General features: G+C 42.5%; 2 protein-coding genes and 1 pseudogene across 2 annotated transcripts; 1 reads left to right on the top strand and 2 right to left on the bottom strand.

Annotated features, from left to right (window-relative positions):
- Positions 1-1,340: 1,340 nt before the first annotated feature.
- Positions 1,341-2,878, top strand: LOC102707042 (xylanase inhibitor protein 1-like). Its single transcript, XM_015838100.2, has one exon. The coding sequence runs from the start codon at positions 1,513-1,515 to the stop codon at positions 2,395-2,397; it is 885 nt and encodes a 294-aa protein (XP_015693586.2). The 5' UTR covers positions 1,341-1,512; the 3' UTR covers positions 2,398-2,878.
- Positions 2,879-6,134: 3,256 nt separating this feature from the next.
- LOC102706765 (tRNA(adenine(34)) deaminase, chloroplastic) lies at positions 6,135-13,575 on the bottom strand. The gene is made up of 4 exons (XM_040524842.1): positions 9,235-13,575; positions 9,064-9,151; positions 8,467-8,594; positions 6,135-6,826 (listed from the first exon to the last, which is right to left on the bottom strand). Exons 1-4 carry the CDS (start codon positions 13,524-13,526, stop codon positions 6,553-6,555), a joined length of 4,782 nt encoding a protein of 1,593 aa, XP_040380776.1. The 5' UTR covers positions 13,527-13,575; the 3' UTR covers positions 6,135-6,552.
- Positions 13,576-14,376: 801 nt separating this feature from the next.
- LOC102706487 lies at positions 14,377-17,253 on the bottom strand (annotated as a pseudogene).
- Between the last annotated feature and the right edge of the window lie 7,600 nt (positions 17,254-24,853).

Here is a 24,853-nt window from a genome sequence, read left to right on the forward strand (position 1 = left end):
ACTTCTCATCTTTTCTCTTCTGCTATGTGTCTACGATAAAATTTGAATTCTTATACTTAATTCGGAGTTGATTTTGAGATTTTTTTTTCGTCATAGGTTACTTTTCAGTATTTTCTGTTAGATCCCTAAGAACACTTATATAAAAAAAAATTATTTATAAATTATTTCTGGTATGCAAATATACAGCCAAACAGTCACCTCCTTAGAGCAAGTTCAATAGTATAGCCAACTACTAACTTCAAATCATCTATAGTCAATCTAATAGGCAATTTATACAATAGTTACCTATAAACATATACTATACTATTAATATATAGTCCCACCTATCATGCATACAGTATATCTTGGAGTCCGTGCTATAGCTGGCTATAAAACCTATAACTTGTTCTTCTTTTTTCTTATTTTTTATCTCTTTAAAATATATTTATAACTGACTTATAGTCTGTAATTATATCTATAATTAGTCATAACAAGGGCACGTGGGGCTGTTAGCTTGGCCGATAATTTAAAGCTGTGCAAACTAAAGCTAAATGCCGATGGCTGCTATGTCACGTACACGCCTGGTCAACCGGTGGATAATGCAAGAGGGGCAGAAAGACACCTGCACGTAGTCGAATATTGGCATCACCGACAAAAGAATCAAAAGGCGCCGCATATATTGAACGCGTACACATCTCATTTTCGCTACTACCAGTACAGTCCATGCTAGTACATCTTTTGGCTGGATGTACCATGTGCAAAGATTGGAGATATTTTACTCATTTTTTAATATATTAAAGAAATAATGGACGTCATTTTTTCGCTTCGGCATATTAGCCTGGTGAGCTGTCACCGATGATATCCACGCACGTCATGGATATTAGATAAACATGCTCAGTCGTCTGATTTATCGTAACCCTATTTTTTTGGAAGGGTATAACTCGGGACACACACGAACACATACTACAACGCACGTACACACACGCATACGCGTCGCTACTACACATCTAGAATTTTAGGGTGCGCACACGTGTGAGGGGAAAAATCCTCGGGTGAGATGCGCGAGTTGCGATCCCAGGAATTGAACTCGTGTGTGGTTTGCTTGCGCGCCCACGTGGCTAACCAACCAAGCACCGCTCAATTCTCATTGGCACCCATCCTTGATTTCGTTGTAAGCCAAAAACAGCATTTTAAATTTGAAAATTTTAATTAGAAGTTAATTTTAAGATTCTTTTAGTTAAAGATTATTTTTCATTCTTTCTGGATCTCTAACAACGTATAAAAATCGCATTTAAATTATTAATAAACCGTCTTATTTAGACTGAAATATTTGAGCACAACAGCGAGGTGCAAAAGGAAGCTAGCTACCACTATCCACCACCAGCAGCAAAAGCTAGCTCAGGAAAAAAAAAAAAACCGTTCAACTATCTGTTGCATTATGAATTCCACTTCTCTCCATTCCTCAAAATCTATATATAACTAGCGGAGTTGAGTGTAGTAGCTTCACACACGATCGATCAGTCAAGGTCAGCAATGGCGCTCGCAAGCTCCCTCCTGACCGTGGCGGCTCTTGGAGCCGTCCTGCTGCTCGCCGACCCGGCCGGAGCCGCCGGAAAGACCGGCCAGGTGACCGTCTTCTGGGGCCGGAACAAGGACGAGGGCTCCCTCCGCGAGGCCTGCGACTCGGGGCTCTACACCATGGTCATCATGTCCTTCCTCAACGTCTACGGCCACGGCAAGTACAGCCTCGACCTCTCCGGCCACCCCATCGCCGGCGTCGGCGACGACATCAAGCACTGCCAGTACATCGGCGTCCCGGTGTCGCTCTCCATCGGCGGCTTCGGCAGCGGCTACTCGCTGCCGTCCAACCGCTCGGCGCTGGACCTCTTCGACTACCTCTGGGACGCCTACCTCGGCGGGTCCAGGGCGGGCGTCCACCGCCCCTTCGGCGACGCGTGGCTCGACGGCGTCGACCTGTTCCTGGAGCACGGCACGGCGGCGGACCGGTACGACGTGCTGGCGCTGGAGCTCGCGAAGCACAACATCCGCGGCGGGCCCGGGAAGCCGCTGCACCTGACGGCGACGCCGCGGTGCGCGTTCCCGGGCAGCGGCTACCTGGGGCGCGCGGTGGCGACGGGGATCTTCGAGCGGATCCACCTCCGGATCTACGACGACGGCGACTGCGAGGCGTACTGGCACCTGGCGTGGGGCAAGTGGACGGCGGCGTACCCGGCGACGCGGTTCTACGTGGGGATGACGGCGTCGGAGACGACGAACGGGTGGGTGCACCCGAAGAACGTGTACTACGACGTGGCCCCGTCCACCCAGAAGGCCGACAACTACGGCGGCTTCATGATCTGGGACCGCTACTACGACAAGCTCACCAACTACACCAGCATCGTCAAGTACTATGCCTGACGCCCTATGATGGATCCATTCACTCATCTCTACCTAGTGCTGTCTGCCTATCGCTCCTATCGCCTCGATCTCCTCCACCCGTCGATCGTGTCTATGCGTGTGGTTCCAACAAAGAATAAAAGTGAAGAAATAAACGTGTATATCTTGATATAGTATGGTTGGCTGTCGCTCCTTTTCTTTGTCTTGGTGGACATCATGCCTCTAGTTGGGAATCTTGGGATAGATAAAAGGGGTGAAAGTGGTAATGGAAATTATCTCATATCGTTTCCAAATATCATTGACCGAAGTAAATAAAAATGAGTTGGCAGAAATGGTAAATAGTATAGAAATAGTTTTGCTATTTACCGACCGTTTTGTTGGTAGACAGTATTATTCTACTAACTACTGTTTATGAATATGAAAAAATACCATTTTTTTCTTACAAGCCCCACGCCCAACCCAAAAACAAAATACTCAACTATAATTCCTACTCCCACGACGTGACAAGGGCTATGACTAGTGTTGTCTAGTGTCTCTTATGTATTGCTCTATGTTACGCACTTTCTATTTATGTATTTCGTTTTATTATGGTTTATAAACCTACCTATTGCTTAAATTTCGTTGAATTCTTGAATCTATTATCAATTTAATATGCATATAGTTGTATACATGTGTATTGTATATATGTGGGATATACGATCAGAGGTATAAATGTGTGTTGTACTCCCTCTGTCCCATTATACTTGACGTTTCTAGGATGGTGAAGGCAAAATAAGCCCAAGTGAACATTACAAATTTGCCCCCAAATCATTCCAGCAGCAACGTCATTTAATCTGTGAAATGGCAGACCTGAGAGAGAGAGGGGGACAGACAGGCCCACACACACAGTAGCTTGGGCCCACATGCAGCATAGTTTCTCCCACACGTTGGTTCGCTCGGTACCTGGAAATCGTAGGGCGTCATCCTTTCTGGGACAAGGGAGGAGACGGAGAACGTCAAGTATATTGGGACAGAGGGAGTATATATTTATATAGGACATGGGGTTCCGATAGACAGAGATAGATGTAAAGATAGCAATCCGTGTGTTGTCTGACTAGGTATATGGCAAAGCTTAGTATTCTTTGTCTGGGTTTCCATAACCAGTCGGGTGTGATTAGTTTTCTTATGGTAGATGTTGGATCGTATTCTATTCGGTACCCATCTCTTGTAACCCTATCCTCGGTATATAAGGAGATGTAGGGGTGTCGTTTAAGAATGATGGTTTTACTAATTCACACAATGTATTCACTACAAAGCCTTTCTAGGGTTTTAACCAAATAATCTAGCATGTTCCTTGTGTACCATCAATCTTCAAGTCCTCTATTACCAACCCATATATTTACCGCAGACCCAGAACATTGTCAGTTGGTGTGCCACATAGGGGTTGAGTGAGAATTCATCACTAAAGATTGATACGATACCAATTCCAAGATTATGACGACGAAGTTCACCCCTAGATAGACTTCCAACTTCGGCGGGATATGCTTGCAAGCCAACAAGTTCAGGGCACTTTCTTTCACCAACTCAAAATTAGACCAGTCGAATGAGGAGGTTTCTCATCAAGTTTCTTCAAAGCTAGATCAAGCATCGATGCAATCTAGATTTCGGTCCATCGAGTTAGGCTCAGAACCGCTTGATACGAAGATGATGCCCATAAGACCGTCCACTTTAACACATCAGCAACAACAATAGTACATGAAGTTTTATCACCCCAAAGAGATCTTTGTTACTTCTCGGGCCATCCCTGTTTGGGAAACCAAGAGGAACCGAAGAGAAGATGAAGTTGCCCGACTAGAAGAGGAGAAGCGTCAAGAGGAGTGTGTCCATTGAGAAGAGGAAGATCGAAGGAGTCGTGAGGCCTAGACTCACACTGACTTGAGGAACATGCCATGCAGAGTGCAGCGCGACATTCTTCGAACACAAGTTGATGGCCACGACGTTTTCAAGACACCCAAGCACAACGTGGATGCGGCAGCTGCATTGCTAGACACCATATGGAGCAACTCCTATAACTCTATGGTCCAATCAGTGCAAAAAGACGAAGGAAATGTTGACGACAATGACGATCCTGTAGTCCTGGTACAACAACATTGTAGCCTGGTCGGAAGCCCTATCCTCCAGATCCCCCCGATTGAGGGTGCCGACTAGGAGAAAGACCCCGAGTTCAAACCACTCAGAATGACAACCGATCAGCTTTGATGTTAGGCGCAAACTTGAGGACAAGCAACAATGTATGTATGTGTACAACGCCGACTAGAGAAAGAGAGAAACAACGACTACAGGCTAAGCAAGAACTTCTACGCCATAACGTTGAATATGATCTACATCGAATACTCGAGTAGCTGCAGCATGAGCGATGACCAATCGAGCGTGTAGGCATACCACAGACATTGTTCCTCACAGCACGGAGCATCTCCCAAAACTTGAATGGCAATTTTGGCGACGGAGTCTTAGCTTTCATGAAGAACCTAAGCCAGGTCAACTAGCCAACTATGATTGAGAAGTATGATGACACCTTTGACCCCAATTATGGCTAATAGTGTACTCACTAGCCATAAGGGTAGATAGGGTGATTTCAAGGCAATGGCGAACTTTCTATTAGTTGCTGTCGACGAGAAACTAGTTGCCGGGACTTCCCAAGCAATATATTAATTCTTGTAGAAAGCTTCAAGAGTGGTTTATTGCTAATTTCTTAAACACATACGACCATCCACGGACCATGTACGATATATACTAGATTCAATGGATGGTGAACAAATCCATGAGGAAGGAGAGAAGAGGAACAATCCAACAACCTAACTTTTAGGTCTCTATTGAAGTGGAAGGTAATTTTTAGAAATATTATTATTTAGGACTCTAATAAATTTTGGGATTTATTTTTTAATCATCTATCAAAGATGCTCTTCTATGCAGATGCTTATATGATCTGCTGCTTGTAGCATGTTTGTCGACTTCACGGACGTAGGCAGAGACGTGCACGGCAGTATGGCACTGGTTAACCACCGCTTAAGAAAATCGGCCAATCACCACTCCGAGTCAGAGCATCTTCACGATAATAGTAATATTTTGCTTCATCTTAAAAAATTACTGGACATAAAATTACACACTCCTCCAATAAAAATCTAAAAATGAATAACTTACGTTAGAAACCATACAAGTCTAAATCTAGACATGAGTAAATATTATGAATACATTTAGTAACCTATTAAAGATATATTTTCTAGTCTAATTCTCAAAATTTGGTTTTAGAGATCAATTTTAGATATGTCTTGAACATGCTCTTATCACCAATTTGTCATGCTAGATTTGCCTGGGAATTCACGCACGATCGCCATTAGCAAAGGGATTGGCAGTTTGCTGGGAAGAATAAACAGTATATCACAATGTAGTACTCCCTTTCCTCCGTCACTACTTTTTTTTTTTTGACACTATTAACTTTTTATACATGTTTATTTATTCGTCTTAGTCAAATTTTTAAAAAATATATATAAAGCTATATATAAATATATTTAATAATAAATAAAATAATATAAAAATTATTAATAATTATGTAGTTTTTTAAATAAGACGAATAGTCAAACATGTATAAATATCAATGACGACAAATATTTAGACGACAAATATTTAGGGACAGAGGAGGGAGTACATGTTGTTAACAGCGGAAGACGCATGAATCCAAGTTTAAGCAAGAGTCAGTTATCGATGCAAGAAACGCGTAAGTTCAGATATGCATCCACTGCAAGGCCAAAAGCTATTTATCAGCTTCGATGATGCAACTAACTAAATAAACAATCTCCAAGTAAGCAGACTGCATATGCCGGCCTGTTATTCACAATTTATTTCCTTCCTCTGTCCTCCCAAAAAGATAAGAGAAATAAAATGGAAAACCACCACCACAGAATCGGTGCTTACAGAGTGGAATATTAATGTACAACTACAGTCTAACCAACCAACCACAGTACCACACGAAGCCAGCGAAAACTGATGGTGGTTTCCTCGGCCCAAATTACCGCCCATCTAACATTATACAGCAAACTCAGTGCACCAAGGAGAAACAGGGGGGAAAAAGAGCACACACAAAACAAAGGGGACTGAAATTAACGTGACAAATTAATTTAGAAGGAAAAGGAAATGCTTCTAAATACAGAAGATTGTGCCAAACATGTGATGCATCTTACTGAAGAACTTGACTGGATGATTGCGCCCTGGCTGGTGTGCATGAGGTGGGGACTCCGGCTTAGGTTTTTTCTTCCTCCTCAAATGGAAGAATTGCTGCATTATCTCTGAGCACTCGGTGGAGAGAACGCCACGCCTTATGGATATCTTTGGATGGAAAGGGTGGACAGGTCCAGAATCCTGGTTTGGGTTTGCTGAATCCAAAGTGCTTGTTTGAACATCACCAGGGAAAAGCCTATAAAACAAGTGAAAAAGAAAACAATTGACTTAGTTTTCTGATCTACTTGTGGGGAATGAAGTATATGGGACTGAGAAGTTTCCCTCGCCACTTGGAAGTTCTCACATGTTACAAGTCAGCCTGCTAAAAATTCTACAACCTAATTAACCGCCTGTAGTTGAGAGTATTCTTGTCTTGGCTGGAGTACCCAACAATAATTCCAAAATCTTTGAGAGGTGCCATGAAATGTAACTAGGTATTTCTTTTTCTATTTCAATATGTGTATCTTACAGGCCTCTCCTACTGTCCTTCGTTGAAGAACATAGGCAGCCATTTCTAAATACTCTTCTAAATAATATAAGCATATGTAAATAAAGTTTTACATTGAATACTAAGAATTTAAATGTGTTCATGAATTGCTTGGACAAGTGGAAAATGATTTTCACTTGAATTCTTATTGTACAAAAGAATGCTGAAATGCTTAACAACCCAAACAGCCAGAAGCATGTCATAAGAGTAACAAGCTTCACCATTTTTAATTGAACTACCTACGTATCATCAAACCAATTTCTTCATAAAACAGCCGCACAGAAGCTAGCTTTTATGTACCATATTTCGTGTTTATGAGAAGGAGAAACCAATTGACACCTCCCCCCCCCCCCCCCAACCCTCTGTTTTACTTTCACAAATTTGCATATAAACCCCTATATCATAACATGCAGCAGCTTACATCCAGTGAAATTATAATCACAGCTGGTATTTTAGGGGTAGGGTAGCCACATGCTAAATTATGAGGTGATGTTGACATTTAACCCAGCGAAGCAAACACAAAAGAACTTTGGCGTGTCGTTTTCACAAAAGCATTATCTTGACTTCCCCTCCATACCCCTACTAGCATGCTTGAAAACCAGAGTACTTCCTCCAGTCAAAAATATTTGTCATTTAGGACAAGATTTGGTCAAACTTTTAAAATTTCGACATGCTATTATTTCTTAACTGCTTAGTTTAATACAAAACAAATAATATACATAGATTCTCCTCGAAGAATACTATCATAATATCATAAACATATTAGGTTTTATAAATTTAATTTAACATAAAATTGTTTGTTAGGATTTTATTAGTTTGATCAAATCTTGTCCTAAATGACAAATATTTTTGACCGGATGGAGTACATAACAGAGGTATAAGAGTGTAGGACGAGCTAGCCATGGTGGTGTGGCTATTATTGGATGTAACGATACTGTAGCCTACTGTGGGATGCTGAGATATTACTGGCTTTGACACAAGAGAGACCTAGAACTGCCAGGCCAGGGAGGAGAGCATGGAAGGGAATTTTCCACCTCCTTGGGCAGCTCTTCCCTGTAGAGTATAGAAGGGTTGCAGCATGTGGGAACAGTTCAGAGATATTTCAGGAAAATACATCGCACAGTTGAATGCCAGAAGAATAGAATGCCATGTAGCCCATTAAACCGCTCCAAATTGCAGAATAAAGACATGTTTTGCACCAGTTTGAAAAATATTCAGTTATTCCTCTAAATGACTAGCTGTGTGGTCTAAAGTTCAATACTATATCAAGATTTTGAATCAGAATAATTGGAAAAAGAACTTCGAAAATGATTCATTATGAAGTTTCACAGCAAACTGAATACCCATACCTAACCCAGCTGCCATCAGCTCCAAGAAGTTTGTTTGGGGCTCCCCATACAACCGTATCAACTCTAGCTTGAAGAATAGCACCAGCACACATGGCACAAGGCTCCAGTGTTACATAAAGCGTTGTATCCTGAAATAAATTTAATCAGATTTTCTAATGAACTGGACCCCAAAATGTTAATCCATTTAATAATCATAAAGTACATGAAAACCTTTCATTTAAAAAGGATCTGAGGAATCCTCACAAAAAGGATAGCTTATACTTCAAAAAAAAAGCGAATTGGGAAGGGAAGCAGTAATCTTTACTAGTTCTCTTTTAAAAAAAGAAGTATATGTGATTGTGCACATATACTTCTTTTTTTAAAAGAGAACTAGGCAAGTCTGAAGAACAAGCTAATTAGTGAATAGAAGTATTTATGCATTATCAATTATCCATCCTCATACCAAATATCCAATTTGTGATCATTTTTCATGAGAAAGAAACTAACAGGATAATGTTTAGAAAGGAAACATTAAAAAAAAAAAGAGGTCATTCAATTATTTCAAAGCTTCCGAATTATGAACCAGAAAACAAATTCATAGGATGTAAAAAATTATACCGCTAGGCGCCATGTCTTAAGTTTGTTAGAAGCTTCTCTAATGCAAACAATTTCAGCATGTGCAGTTGAATCCCTGAGATCTTCAACTCTGAAAACACGAAAGAGACAAGACATAAGAAAATTGACTCATTTAACCTGTATTTAGCTACAGAATATGATAGTACTACTTACAGATTACATCCACGAGCAATAATTTCTCCATTCTGTACTAGCACTGCTCCAACTGGCACCTCCCACATATCTGCAGCCCTCTGAGCTTCATGCAACGCTTCCCTCATGAATAACTCATCAGTCTTTCTCCGTTCAGCATCTCGCTGGTATGCTTCTTCCCATTCATCAAAGGTCTCCTTCATTACCTGCTTATTTCTCTGAAATTTTCTCCTCTTAAATTCCGCATCTTTCCCTTCAGTTCTGATAATTTCAGGATTCTCTTCTACAATAATCTTCTCTTCAAACCTTGTGGGACCACCAGTAGGCAACTCTGGTGATTCTAGGGTAAAAGCTGAGGTATCTTCATGAGGCTTCATTACCTGGGTATGAGGATGACGATATGGGGCCATAGCACCTGAAGGATAGTATCTCCAGTCATCTGAACCTGCGGTCCAACCAACTCTCTCTGCGCTGATGGGCATTGAAGAGGTGCTGCCAGCAATCGCACCTTTACCAGTGTCATTGTCAGTAGAACCCTTTGTCATGATCACGGATGAACTAGCAGCTTCATGTTCAAGAATTTTTTCTCGCATAACATCTAATGTTGTTGTGCTGTCCTCAGGAAAGCCTCCAACCAAATTTTGTTTTGTTGATGCAGCCACATCTGACTGTTTTTCTCTTTCTGCTGTCATGTGTACATCGTCTTTAGAAGTTCTGGATATAAAGTTTCCTTCAGATGTATCTATTTGAGGTACATTGCCAGCTTCTGATATTTGGAAACTTTGTGAACCAGTAGGTAAGCTTTCTCTCTTTAGTGATTCTCCAGTGCGTGACTTCATCAGATACTGATCTTTTGATTTAGGATTTTCATTTTTCTTTTGTATGCCTTCATTATCACGTTCCTGGCTAGAAACCCAACCATCGGTATTCTGAGAATTACTTGATGAACTTTTCTTAACTGATCTGTTGCTGCTAGAGTCATGAGATTCCCCACGTTGAATCCAACCAAGACGGACTATATCTGCAACATAAGCCCAGAGCGACTTGTGAACTTTTCTAGCAAGAGCAATTTCATTCATGGGTGTCTGAGAAGTCGAGGTAGTACCTCCATCAACTGAGGAACCTTCCTCCTTATCAGCAGTCTTAAAGGTCTCTTGAGAAGTAGCACTTTGGACATCCCACATCTCATCTGATGGCCCCCTCATTCTAGATCTAGATGATGATCTTGTTCCTTCCATTATGGACTTGTCACTTTTCCTTGTTAAAGTAGTACCTGCATCTGAGACTCCTTTGCGGACCTCACCAACAAACTGTCCAACATGAAACGTAGATGATTTCTCCAATCGCGCAGCTGATTCTAATACGCTATCATTCACAGGCTGTCTTGCACTCGACCCACTCGGTATGCTGCTTCCTGCAGTAGTATCACTCGTTACTTCTTGTTCACTTCCTCCAATCATCATTGGTATTTTCTCCACGTCAACAGTTACCATAGATGATCTGTCTCCATCTTCAGTGTTCTGTATTTCCAAAGTAGCAATATCTGTGTCATCAGAAATTCTGCTTGACCCTCCCTGATGCCAGTTCAAACCCACATTTTGTTCCATCAATCTCCCAGTCTCTTTCAATCTTGCTAGACTTTCTCTAGTGTCCTTGGATGATTCATAAAATTTGGATCTTAACTGATCATTTCTGTCTAGACTTGAAACTTGTGTCCTTTGCTGATCCCTCTTATCTTGGCTCTTGCTTGTCCTGTCAACAAAATTTGTAGCTGAAGTTCTACTAACTTGACCACTTGTAGTATCAAGACCATGGGAACTTCTAATAACTGTGGAATCACTAGTATGGATTTTAGTAAGATCAATCTGCTCTTGCACACTGCTAATAGTATTTACAGGTGAAGTTGACTGAAGTTCATCTTTTATTCTTGTTTGCATATGACTTTCAGACATACTTACTATAACAGCATTATTGGTACTACCTTTAGTAAATTCAACTTGTCCATGCTTCTCTGCTGTCGTGTTAACAATATTGGTAGCTGAAGTTGACTGTACCTGGTTGTGCAGTGCAGCCTCCAGATAACTTTGTGGGTCTCCAACCATAGGACTATTGCTAGCATGGATCTGTTCTAGCTGGCTATTTGCGATATCAGATCTAGTTTCCAAAGCATTTTGTGAATTCCTAGATACAGAAATATCACTAGCTTGAACTTTGGAAACATCAACATGCCTAACATTCTGCATATCTATGTCTGTTTCATGTATTACCTGCTCATTTACATACCTCTTCTTGTCTCTTGTAATATGAGTTATATTGTGAACGGAAGTAGATCTGTCATCAATATCCATCTGGTTCACTTCATCATAATTTCTCTGTGTGAGAGAGGTCCTGCTAACATCGCAAGTATTATCCATTTTTATATCTGTGAGCTTTTCAGACCTTCTCCGTGAGTCAGTGAGTGCAACCATCTGTTGATCCACCTCATCATGTTGATCAAGCTGTGTTCTAGTGTCACTACCCATGTTTTCAATGTACCTTTGACTATCTTCCTGGTGATAGTTTTGTGTTCTTGAATCATGTTCAGTGTTGGTACCTCTGACTTCTGATAGCTCCGTGCTCTTCCTTGAGTCATCCTTCCGTACTGTTGATTTATGATCTACAGTGCTACGGTGCTTTGATACTAAGGTGTTCTTTGAACTAGAGGCCAAATTGGTATCATCTTCAGTTACAACCCTGACATCTCGTGTTCCTGTCCTAGATTCTCTTACTCTGACAAGCTGCGCATCGTCTTGGTTAAAATCATGTTTCTCATCATACGATCGACCCACTGAGGAAGAATACCGTTGGTCTCTCTCTTCAGATGTCCGCGCAGCTCGACTGTCCTCATTATCATGCCACCGCACCCTCGAGGCTGAATTTGTCTTGTTTCTTGTAACCCATGTATCAAATGTGTTCCTTGAGCTCGAAGCCCTGTTAGATTCATCATTATGCAATGCAGATGTTCTTGCAGATTTCTGGGACCTATTCCCAGAGTAGTACCTCCTCTCAGCAATGTCTCGATGATCATCATAATCATACTCTTCATCATGCCAACGACGTGATTCCAACAGTGAAGCATCTTCCTCCTCTGTATCATCAGTTCTCTGCTGGTGTTGTGTAACAAATCTTTGATCATCATTTCTACGGTGCCTTCCTTCTCTCCTCACATCAACTTCATAATCCCTATTCTCTGTTCTCCCATCAGACCTCTGGTTATTCTCTGTGTACCTACCAGCTCCTTGTCTCCTGACATCAACTGGACCCTCATATCCAAAATCCCTCCTTTCTCTTCTCTGATCATATCCCCTGTCATCCTCGGTATATCTTCCATCTTCAACTCGCCTCCTGGTAACCGTATCATTAAATTCAGCGTCTCTCCTTTCCATCCTCTCCTTCCATCGCCTGAATTCAAGATAATCATCATCATCATGGTAGTCCCTCTGATCCCTCCTCCTCTGGTCAGAATCTCTAAACCTACCATGCCTCTCATTCGTATTCCTCCTCTCCCCTCGTCGGCCACTATACTCATCTTCACCATAGTGATCGCTTTCTGCATCCTTCCTCCGATGACAATCCCTACATCTATCACCGCCGTCCTCTTCCCATCTTCTTCTACTGGAATGGAACCTCCTCGGCGCCTCCCACCGAACAAGACCACAATCCTCCTCTTCGTCTTCCCAGTCAGCGTGGCATTCCACCGAACAACTTGCGTGCGGCCACTCGCCACCCTCGTACTCCCACACCTCCTGCCGCACCGCCCTCCCCACCAGCCTCGGCGCACCCCGCCGCCCACAGCTCGCTCCGAGATCCAACCTTCCGCCGCCGCCGCAGCAGCACCCACGCGCCTCCAGTCGACGGTAAACGCCTCCGAGATCCGAGCCCCCAGCGCCGTGCCCGCTCCGCCGGCACCCCCGCGGATCCAATCGCCACGAAACGTGCCCAACAATGGACCTCCCGCCGCCGCAGCAGCAGCAGCCGCGGGCCGGTACACTCCGGCGGCGGCAACAGGGCGGGGGCGGATGCGGCGGGGGTGGGGGCCGGAGCCGCGCGGAGAGGAGGAGGAGGTGAGCCGAGTGGCGGAGGAGGTAGCCATCGAGAATAAACCGGGGCCCCACCACCGCACGAGGGTTCAGCGGGAGCAGCTCCTGCTGGTGGCACTCGCCGTCGCCGTGGCGGTGGTGGTGGTGGTGGTGGCAAGTGGAATGGGCGTAGGAGGATGGCTTGGCGGTGGCCCTGAGCGCGAGGGCGGCGGCGGAGGAGTAGGAGCTGTACATGGCGGGCGGCGGCCGGCCGGCGGAGAGCGAGGCGGCCGCAGCGGAGATGCGTGTGACGTGGCGTCGTGGGTCACGCACGCACTTGAGCTTGGTTGCTACCCAGTGCGCTTGCTTCTCCGCACGTCGATGCACAAAACGGACGGCCTGGATTGACTGCGTACGGCACGCCATGTGGATTGCGCATTTGCGATGGTCGGGAAGAGCCGCAGATCTCAAACCAGCAGCGCAGCCGCGCAGGGTTGGACTCGGATCTTCTCCACTCTGGCTAAAAATCTGGATCGTTTGCCCAAAAATCCAACGGATGGTATATCTTCGGACAAAATGGATCAGCAAAAGCTCTTCTGTCCGCAGGCAGGTTTTACTTACCGTGCAACTCAAGAAAATCACAGCGCCGCGCACCCGCGGTTACTGCAAAAACCATGAAAACCATGATAAATTTGAATCTAAAAAATTTAAATTTAAAATATACAGTTACCGCGCGGTTTCAGGTTAAAGCTGTGCGGTTTCATTGATTCATAAATTTAGTTTTTTCATCATTTTTTTCACCAAACATCATTACAAATCAATTTCTATATCATATATTTTTTCCACAAATATACTTATTTTTTTAAAATTTGTCTCAAATTTACAGATGGTTACCGCGCCTAACCGAAACCGAGCCCCCGCGGAGAGACGGTAACCGTGGTAACCATCGCGGGATCCTGAACCCTGTCCGCAGCTCTCCTCCTGTCGCTCTGCTTCTGCCCAGTCAATAAGCGCTGCATACATCTTTAAAAAAAATAAGTTGTGCATGGCCATTTAGAGAAAGCGAGAAAAAAAAATGACTTGAGGCAGAGGATCTTGACGCCATACGCAACACACCACATTTCCATATCACAGTGTCGCACATTTAAGCACAAAATAACAGTACGGCACTAACATATTACTTGTCCAGTACAGAATAATACTCCTAGTCCTAGAGCACTAACATATTAGTGTTCCAGAAAGTCAGGTTGCTAGCAACATGTCTTGCTTATATCAACCTAATACCGTGCATACCAACCTACATTATTGATTAGTTTCAGATAAATATAGCCCAATGCTCGAGAACGTCCAGTCAGCAGAACTGCAGGCACCATTTTGACCCTCCTGCACTTCCCCTCACTGGTACAGATGCATGGCACGAGTATGGGCCCAAAAGCAACGGTTTCATCCCTGCAGACAAATTTAATTAGAACTTACAGACAACAGCCGTGGATGCAAAAAGGAATTTTACAAAATTCACACTTTCACCTAATGCCTGATAAATCCACTCACCGTACCATAAATGTCCTATATATTTTTCAAAGATATATGTTGCCAAGATTTTACAGGAAATCTCAAAAGGGTCCCAACCCAAATCCAAGGGGTCTAGTTACCGGGATCATTTGCAAGGTATCAGGTTGAGCTTCGGCAAGCCTGCTAATTCAGCTCGAGGTAAGATGAAGATTGATTTAAATAAGGTACTACTAGCTCACTATAAGCCACATGTTTTCAGTTCGCCACTAAACAATAGTAACAAAATAGAAATTGGTAATAAACAGACCATGAGCCTGAGTTACAGACAAACTTGAAATTGGTAAGATGGAAGTCTACACAAGAACAGGCACCAACTCAAAGAAACCAACATATCTCTTGCGCTTTTAACTTCTAATAAAATTATTTTCTATATTGAGATAACCATAGGACGGTAGGATATGATCAAGTAGACAAAACCTGGAGCTCACAACAGATAGATGGTAAAGGTTTATAGAAGAAATAGCAACAAAAGATACACCAAAATAAAATGGGTAAAGTAGAAAAAGGATGTACAACTGTACAAGTGTACGTGCTATAATGTGGAAGACTACTCGGAGGTTTGGGAATGGAATGGCACTGTGACCTATGATAAAATTTCTACGTTGCAGTTTATTTATAAAAGAGGCAGGTACTGAACAGCAAGCAGAATGCAGAAGTTTTCTGTTTGTTATACTTTGCAAGAACAAAGTTTTCCAGCTAAAGATGCAGGTTCACGTCCTTCAAGACACTAATGACAGTTCTAACTTATTTTTATCTTCAATCAATTTCTGGATACAAAATATTCATTTTCCAGTTAACTGACTTGGGAGCATGTTATCCCAAAGCAGAAAATGGATAAACAACCTTTCCTATAACAAAATTGAATAATTGATGTCTTCTATTTGCCTGGTTGTCTTGGCAGGATGACATGCATGGAAACTAGATGCTGTGACAGAAAGAACAAAACAGGCAGCAGTAGCATACTAGAACAGGATGATTAACAGCTAGAAGACCATCTAAAAATGCATAACATATACCACTAGCAAATTGCCAGACAGGCATCAGCATACAAGCCACATTGCAACATTGAGGATGGCATAAACTGAGTGCACCCCAAAATTAGTAACCAACTTCTACATGAACAACTAGATAGCAAACTACTGGTAACATAAATAAAATAAATATAAAAGAACCCCACATTGATAAGCATTATGACAGCAAGCTTACCACCTCAAACACATAGTTTTGCTGATGGTGGTGCAAAGCGGAAGTACAGGCAAACATCAAAGTAGCACTTGTCCATGTCCATAGCACAGATCATCTCAAATTCAGCAGTCTTGACATCCAGTGAATAATATTTGATTTCTTCTGGCTCTATGTAAAAATCCTCCGACGAAGAATCTTCTCTTTTCTAATCTCCAGGAATGCCTCGAAGGAATATAAATCCCTCAGCTGCACCTAAGGTGAAGTACTCATTGTAGTAGCTGGGCAATTCTATAATGTTCTCCGACAGGCGTTCATTGGGAGATTCACTGTCACTTTGTTTTGCGATGCGAGAGAGGCGAAACTTTCCATTCCCCATGTATTCACCGACTGTGAGCATCCCAGGTTTTCCTTCTCTATCAACTGCAACGCAAGCCCGCAAGCCGTCTTCCACACGGTGAGCATAGTTGATAATGGAGAACTCCATCTTGAGGCCATCAAGCACGAGAATTTTGTCCACCCATGGCACCGTCCAGTAGAAGCAGCCATCAACACAGTCGAAGCAATCCAGGCCATAGCGGTTAGGGGGCTCTTCTGCGCCCAAAGCACTCCAGCTGGAAGATGCAGCGATTCTCCATTGCCTAGTGACGGAAGAGAAGACGAAAGCCACCAGTTTGGTGGTGTACCTAGCCACGCATATCACCCTGAATGAAGTATCCTCCTCATCCTCATGAGAAGCAGCAAGGCAGTGCCCAAAATCAACAAGGCTCCCTTCTTCATTGGCAGTGAGGTTGTCGGGTATGGATGGGAGCAGCACGTATCGCTTGAATAAGGGATCGCAGACGGCGTAGTTGTGGAAGCGAGGATTTGGGACGACGTCGTCGTCGATATCATCGTCCAACTCGGAGAACTTGGACCGGAGGAGGACACGACCGTCCCGGGTGTCGAGGGGGAGCCAGCCCCACGACCTATCCGGCACGTCCGGCACGAAGTGGAACTCGAAATCAGCCTTGCGAGCGACGGCGACAGCGGGCTTGTAGGAGGGGTGGTGGTCCAGGGCGGGGTAGAAGCCGTCGTCGCAGACCAACCCGAGGAGGGGCGGCGGACGCCCGGACCTGTGCCGTTTTTGGGGCGGGAATGCAGGCGAAGACCCCACCGAGGAGGCCGCCGGTGAGGGCGGTAGGGAGCGGCGCCGATGGCTGGCGCTTGGCGGCGCCGGCGAGGCCATGGCAGGCGGCCCAACCGCCGGCGATCGATGCGGCGGGACGGAGTGGGATCGATAGGTTCCGGGGGGTTTTGGGCGGGGTGTAGCGTGGAAGAGAAGGAACCAGTGGATTGCGGGAATGGCAAGGGTTTCGGGGCTTGTTTGGGAGCTTCTGCCAGCTTCTCACGTGTTTTTTAATATTCTATCTGTCGGGGAGAGAACTGAGGAGAGAGAAAATGGAGTGAGCAACTAATATATCGCCCATAGATAGCAGAGGCATTGCAGCTAGCTTGTAGCCAGTAGCTCTAGGAAACATATTTTATGGACCCCACAGCAGCCCTATTAGATCTAGTGTGATATTCTCTCCATGCGATCTGGTGTGTCTTCCCCTCTCCAATCACTCTGTGCATTTGTGGTGTAACAAAATGGCTACAAAGATAACTCCTAGTATCGATCGCAACAGATGATTTCTTCATGCAAATATTAAATATTTGAGTGATTTCACTAATGATAGCTTATTGTATAAAGTTAACTATAAGATAGTTGTTGATGACATGGAAAATTTTTAGAGCCAGCAACTAGCTATACTATTGACCTTGCTCTTAGGAGCAGGTACAATAGCAGGCTATAAACTAGTTATAAACATATTTTAAAGAGATAAGCAGGGAGAGAGAAGAGTGATGGGCTATTAATTTGTAGCCAGCTGCACACGGGCTCCAACACAAAATATGTGTATGACATGTGAGACTATGTATTGATGTTTTGTAGATAATTATTGTATGAATTGACTATTAAATTGACTATAGATAAATTAGAGCTAGTAGTTGGCTATATTATTGAACTTGCTCTAAGAAGTCAAATGTTTTTAAGAATCTAGTAGTATCTAGAGTTACAGGAACCCAGGGGTTGTTTAGATGGGGCAACTTTTTAGCCCCATGTCATATCGAATGTTTGGACACTAATTTGAAGTATTAAACATAGACTAATAAAAAAACTAACTTTATAAATGAGAGCTAATCCATAAGACGAATTTTTTAAGTCTAATTAATCCATAATTAGCAAATGTTTACTGTAGCATCACATATGCTAATCATAGATTAATTATGCTCATTAGATTCGTCTCGCGAATTAGTCCAAGATTATGGATGGGTTTTATTAATAGTCTACATTTACTATTTATAATAAATGTCCAAACATCCGATATGACTAGGGACTAAAAATAAGTCCCTAGAAACAAACGCCCCTAGTATTTCTCTAAGAACTTGATATATCGGTAAAAAAAATCTTTAAATTAACTCTAAATTTTGGTTTAGAGTAAGGCTAATAGTATAGTCCGTTGCTGGCCATAGCTTATTTTATAGCCAGTGCTAAAGCCAACTACTGATACAATAGGTTACCTGTTGGCTAGCTACATCTCATAAATTAAATAATTAAGTATAACTAGCACATGTCAATGTATATGATCAAGAGTGAAGTGTATCATTGTACTCATTTTGTTGTGGCATTAACATTTGTTTATTACAACTAGTCACAAAGAGCTAACAGCGAGCATACGCTCCAGATCACATCAACCAAGTTTGTGTTTTGAGATGAACAAGAGTAGTTCTTTGCAGTATAAAAAATACAGCGCACCAATAGCAGATAATTGAAATACCATAACAACTAAGTAGATTAAGTAGATTAATGGATAATGTCATTCTAGGTCTAATACAGGTCTAAACAGAACGACAGGGTACTGCATGTCTAAATAACCGACGAGTGCTGCTGAGGATAAAGCAAAACATACTTAATGGTTTACAGATCCAAAAATCACTCAAAGAATTTGACATTAAGCAAAATACATAAATAAGTTGTCCAACAGTTGAGATAACGATTTCTTCATCTAATCCATGATAAACCCTGGACTGAACCATTGCATCATATGACCATTGCCTGAAATAACATCATCTCGCTGAAAAACAAAAGACAGATGTATGAGATGGCAAGAAAATGGTTGTTCGGTTTATAAATGGTGTTCTATATAGCGTTAAAAAACATGCGCTCATCCAATACAAAGAGCTAACCGCGAAAGCCCAATAATCTATGGGGCATTTAACTTTTTACCACTCTTAAAAATGGCACCTAACATATTTGCCATCCGCTGTTTATGACATGTGGGCCCTCATGTGTCTATGACATGTGGGCCCAGTGGCAAATATGTTAGCATCATTTCTAACGGTAGCAAAAAGTTAATTATTCCATAATCTATAGGTTTTTTAATTAAAAAGACAAACAATATCCTGTTTGGAACATGTTTAACTTAATTTTGTGTTCACACAGCCATGCTCAGAGATAGAAAGCAGTAGAGTTAGGCCTAGCTTGCGATTGTGGCGAAGCAAGCCAAGCTGTCGGTGGCGGCGGGAACCAGAGACCTCCATATGCATACGGTGCTGCGAGCGGTGTAGGAACCGAGATAGGACCAGTAGAGCTCACGACAGCATGAGGAAGCGGCGCCACCTCCCTCTTCATCCGATGAGACATGGTGTTGGTGATGGGGAACTAGGGTTTTTAGGCATAAATTTCTCGCGGGGGCAGGAGAGATTATACAAGGTGGAATAGGAGCGCGATTGTGGTCGAGGCGGTCATCGATTCATTGGCCGGCGGAAGAGGGAAATCGGAAACCACAAAACAGGGCAACGACAATCTTCTCTGTCATAAAGAGAGCATGGGAAGAAGAGGAGAAGGGCGGGAGCCACATGGGAGAGAGGGAAGAAGAAGCGTGGGAGGGAGGAGAGAAGAAGTGCGGGAGTCGAGGGGAGGATTCACGATTCGCGCTGGTAGTCGAGGGGAGGGTGGCGGCGCTAGGAGAGAAGAACACGATTTGGAGGGGAGTGCGATGCAAACGGGAACAGGGAGGGTGTGCGATGCGTGAGGGAGATGGAGGCATGGATCGACTGTGCTTGTGTGGGCCCATAATCTGTTTTTACTCTCTAGGGCTAGTTGAAAGCGATCCATACCGCCTAAAAAATTCGCTTTCGCCTAGCTATAGAATAGTCACCCGTTTTATTCTCTCTCTTCTTTTCTCTCCCCTCCACATAGGAATAAGCTGATGTGGCATAGTTTTATAGCCAGCTAAGCCAGCTTATTGTACTTGCTCTTATAAGCATAATCGAAGTTTATTTTCTTGTTTTAGCTTTTAGGTCGCTATGAATACATTGAATTTGTTTTAGCAAACAAATTTGGTTTCTGGAGTAAAATTTAAATACTCCCTCTGTTTTAGCATACATCGATCATTCATCTTATTTAAATATTTATGCAAATATAGATAAGCTATGTTGAGAATGCATTTACTGATATATTAAAATCAAAATAAAAAATAATAACTATGCAAGTTTTTTAATAAGATAATTTGTCAAATGTATTTCTAAAAGTGCAACAATATAGTCTATTGAAAACCTACAAATGTATTTTTAAAAGCCAATAATATCATCTATTAAAAACCAAAGGTGGTACTAGCTTTCTATCTTTTAATAATTATACGTATGCCAGTGATGTAGGAATCAAGGACCCCTCACCGTAGGTGGCTTGTGGTGCCCTAGAAGGATTAGCAGAAAGTTGTTCATCAAGCAAACAAGATGATGAAATATTTAGTCAAACTACGCTAGCCAGGCTAAGTAAAAAAAGGGGGGGTTCAAGCTGCCTTGATCCCTCTACTCTAAAGGCAGATAAGCGTTAATGCACTGAGGCGTGGGGCCCCTTGAAGGAATGCTTCGGAGCAAAGAACCCTCTCTACATATAGTATTTAATCCAACGTGTACTTGACATCAGACGTGCATGACAACTTGGCATGTTCTGCCCTACACCACAACATTTATTGAGATAAGATGGCCCCCTGTTACTCCGTGGGTAGGTATGGAAAAATATGGACACACCCTCATTCTCCCGTCAATCACATGCATATCATCACTCTCAGAGCTACAACAAAATGACTTCCAATAACTGGCAGCACATCTACTTTATCATCATGCGGTCCACATGGATCACACGGACCCCATTGAGTAGTCCATCTACATTTAGCATCATTGGTTCCATCGCCACCTGATAGCCATCCCCTTTGAGGCTCCATGGTATTCCATTCCGGTAGAGAGGGGAGGGCCCCTTGGAACTTGGATCGAAGATCTAGCATTTGCACTCAGCTAAAAACATAAGAACATTCATTCAAAAAAATAAAAACATAAGAACATTGCATGAGTAGGACACTAGCATTTATACTTGCTTTGTTTATATCTTTCCTTGATGCGCTAATGCTTTCATCGCAAATGAATCGGTAGTGTCTCTTGTGCTCCCTGAGCCGAACTCAGAGGTGAGACCCCATGATCTCCCGCCGGAAGGGTTCATCCTACGACAACGTGCATCAGAAGTAGGTAAAATTGTCTGTACTACTAGCTGACTTCACATTCACATGGACTTTTTTTATTGGGAGTTATATGTAATAAAATTCAAAATGGGTGACTAGAATAATTTGTGCATGATTAGCACTATTACTTTGTTTGTTACCTTTTATATTAATAATTTCATTGTTCTAAATTATGGAATTGACAAATATAAAGTTGTACCTGGTTTATCATCTCAATTACATAATTTTGTTGTTCATAATTCAAATTGATTCCAAACTCAACAGTTAATAATTACCATGTTATACTTTGTTTTGAAGCCAAACTTTTCTAAGTATCTATGTAATCACTACTATTTAAAAATACGAATATTTCTATCTTGCTACGTCGTGGGCCTTCACATAGGCCATTGGCCTACATCCGCGTCTACGCACTGCCTAGGCCGACTTCACCCCCACGTCATTGGGCCATGCCCCCGCACTGGACCGATCCAATAAAAAAAGGAGAAATTATTGAGCGTGTGCATACATGGTCTCCAGCGCTGTGTGGATCTTGCATGAGTTCCTAGGCATGGGGGGATCTCATCGGCGGACGCGTCCATCGTGCGCACGACGTCATCAATCTTCCCTTGGAGGTCGGCAGGAGGGAGACCTTCTCCATGGCCATCGCATTTGTCGTGTCGAGTAACCTAGTGAACCCTCTCGGGTTGGCCACCATGCTTTCCAACTAATTCATGATGAACTGTAGCGTCATCGTCGTCCTCCAATGGAACTTGTCCTGCCTGTCATTGTCATGCAACACAACACACTCAATTTTGCAACAGTGCGGTCATTAGTAGAGAGGAAAATCACCAGGAACATATGCAAGGTTCTTGCTGCGAGAGGAGAAATAGTTTACATGGAGGTGACCATGAAGACAGGAGGAGAAGGGAGGCGACGAAGATGGCACATGAGTAGGAGTAGCCAGCGTTGCTATTGCCATTGCCATTGCCACCATTGTGGCAGCAGCGGACGGCGAACACCATGAGCGCGAGCGAGATGAATCAGACCACCGCAAACACAAACATCAGCGCGACACTGAATCCGACCGACTACTAGGACAAATAAACTCGATGACATCAACATCAAGAACAACACCATGCTGGCCCCATGGCTGCCCCAGCCTATGGAGCTTAAGCTCTCAAGCAAATATTGTGTAATTTCAAGGATTAACTTGGGAGGTGGATTTAGATGATAACACTGCATATAAGCTAGGTGACATGATTAAGAACATGTCATGACATGTACCTGACTAAGAATTGTAATGTTTTGGTTGTCGCGTGCTGAGATATGGGCATATGCTCGTATGGATGCATGGGAAGAGAGTGAGATTTAAGCAATGTCCAGAACTCTCATAGGCAGAAGCTGCATGTGTAGGACGGTGGTGGCCACACGCAACCATCGAGCTACCCCGATGCCTCCTGTGTGAACTTCTGCTCCTCCCACAATGGTGCACCCACATAGCCTACTAGCCTAGTAATGCTTGACCATGCAGTCCATAGCGACAGTGTCCATGGCCCGGTACTAATGATTATTTTTATCATCATGATGAAGCATGTGCATTGTGCTAGTAATCATATTAATTGGACAATCCGAGGGAGATTGACAGATTGTATTATCAAGGGGACACATTGTATTAAGAGTTTTTGTTAAATAAAACATTCAACTAGAAAATATTATGAACTCTTTTTAAAAATTAAGTAAACAAATCAAAATTTTGAATTAATAAATATGTTGTTACATCCATTTTGCATTCTCAATTTAGTATGCAATTTACTTACTATCTCAATTCTGAATTAATGATTAACAAAGTTGCAACTAATGTGGACTCTTTTAAATGTAAACCGTTAATCAATGCGTAGGGTAAAGCCCATTATTAGGTCTTAGACTTTGCTCAAAGTCCATTTTTCAACAATGGATAAAACTGACTGTTTTTCACCTCGGGATTTTGAAATGGATAAAAAAACACCCTTAAACACCACTGCTACGTGGGAACGCGGTGCCGTTCGGTGGAAATATGGTACCGACATGGGGCCACGTCGGGGACAGTAAATGTATATTTTTGCAATTTATTTAGCACATGTGTACGTACTCATAAAACTGACAAAAAATATATTTAAAAAATCGAGAGAGCGAAAAGGATCCGTATGCTAAATTTATGCGGTGCATGAATCACAAAATACAAATACTCCCTCTATCCCAAACTAAAAAGCCCTTCACTTTCTCAAATCCCAATGCATTTGTCCTCAACTTTTCAAATTCCAATGTATTTATCTCCCGCTTTACCAAACTCCTGTACAGTAATTGCTCGAGAAATAAAGTCTTTGGGGGACAAGTAAGAGAAACTAAAAATAGAGTCTTTGTGAGACGAAGGCAGTCAGATACAAGAGACTTTTTTTATTTTAAAAACCTTTTTAATCAATAATTTTATTACTAAATCTCGAAGGAAAATATTTTTACCGTATAAATCTTTGACCACGCCGGTGTTGGTAGCTTGACGAGAGAAACTGTCACGCAAGCTGCTTGGCACGCCACCGACACTAGCATGATAGTGTTGTCTTGTTATGACAGTATCACTGGCGTGACAAGCCTGACATGCCAAACATTCTGCTGTGGTAGTGTTGTCTTACAATTCCACTGCCATTAGCGTGGCCAAAAGGTTTATACCGTGAAAATATTTTTGTTAAAGGTTTAGTAATAAAACTATTTATTAAAAATGTGTGAAAAGGTAAAAAAATGGATACAAGATGGATTTATAGAGAATTTGGTTAGCACACTAAATTGCCGTTTGCTCTCCTCTGCTTCCTTCTTGCCATACTTAAAACGAAAAAGGAAGTGTGGCGGAGGAAAATAAATCCGGAGGAAGGAAAAGTTGACGAATGCTGAGACTTTTAATTAAACTACAAATTATATTTGAATCGACCATAATACCACGTTTCCCTTATGCTTATGAAAAACAAAAGCAAAAGACTTCAAATTAAGTTTAAAAATAAATGACAACATAAAAATATCAAAATCAGTTTATAATATAATTTATAAATATAACTCTAAGCGAGAGCAAAAAGACGAGACAAAACTAGAGCAGACAGGAAGCATTTTGCATACTAGGAAGGATGGCGTGCTACGCGCGCCCTACCAGAAAATCTACCTAGTGTTGCTGGGAAATATAGTGTAAAGTAATTTTATGGATTATATTTTCCAAAATCCGAAACA

This window comes from Oryza brachyantha, chromosome 6 (genome assembly GCF_000231095.2).
Source record: "Oryza brachyantha chromosome 6, ObraRS2, whole genome shotgun sequence".
Classification (NCBI taxonomy): Eukaryota; Viridiplantae; Streptophyta; class Magnoliopsida; order Poales; family Poaceae; genus Oryza; species Oryza brachyantha.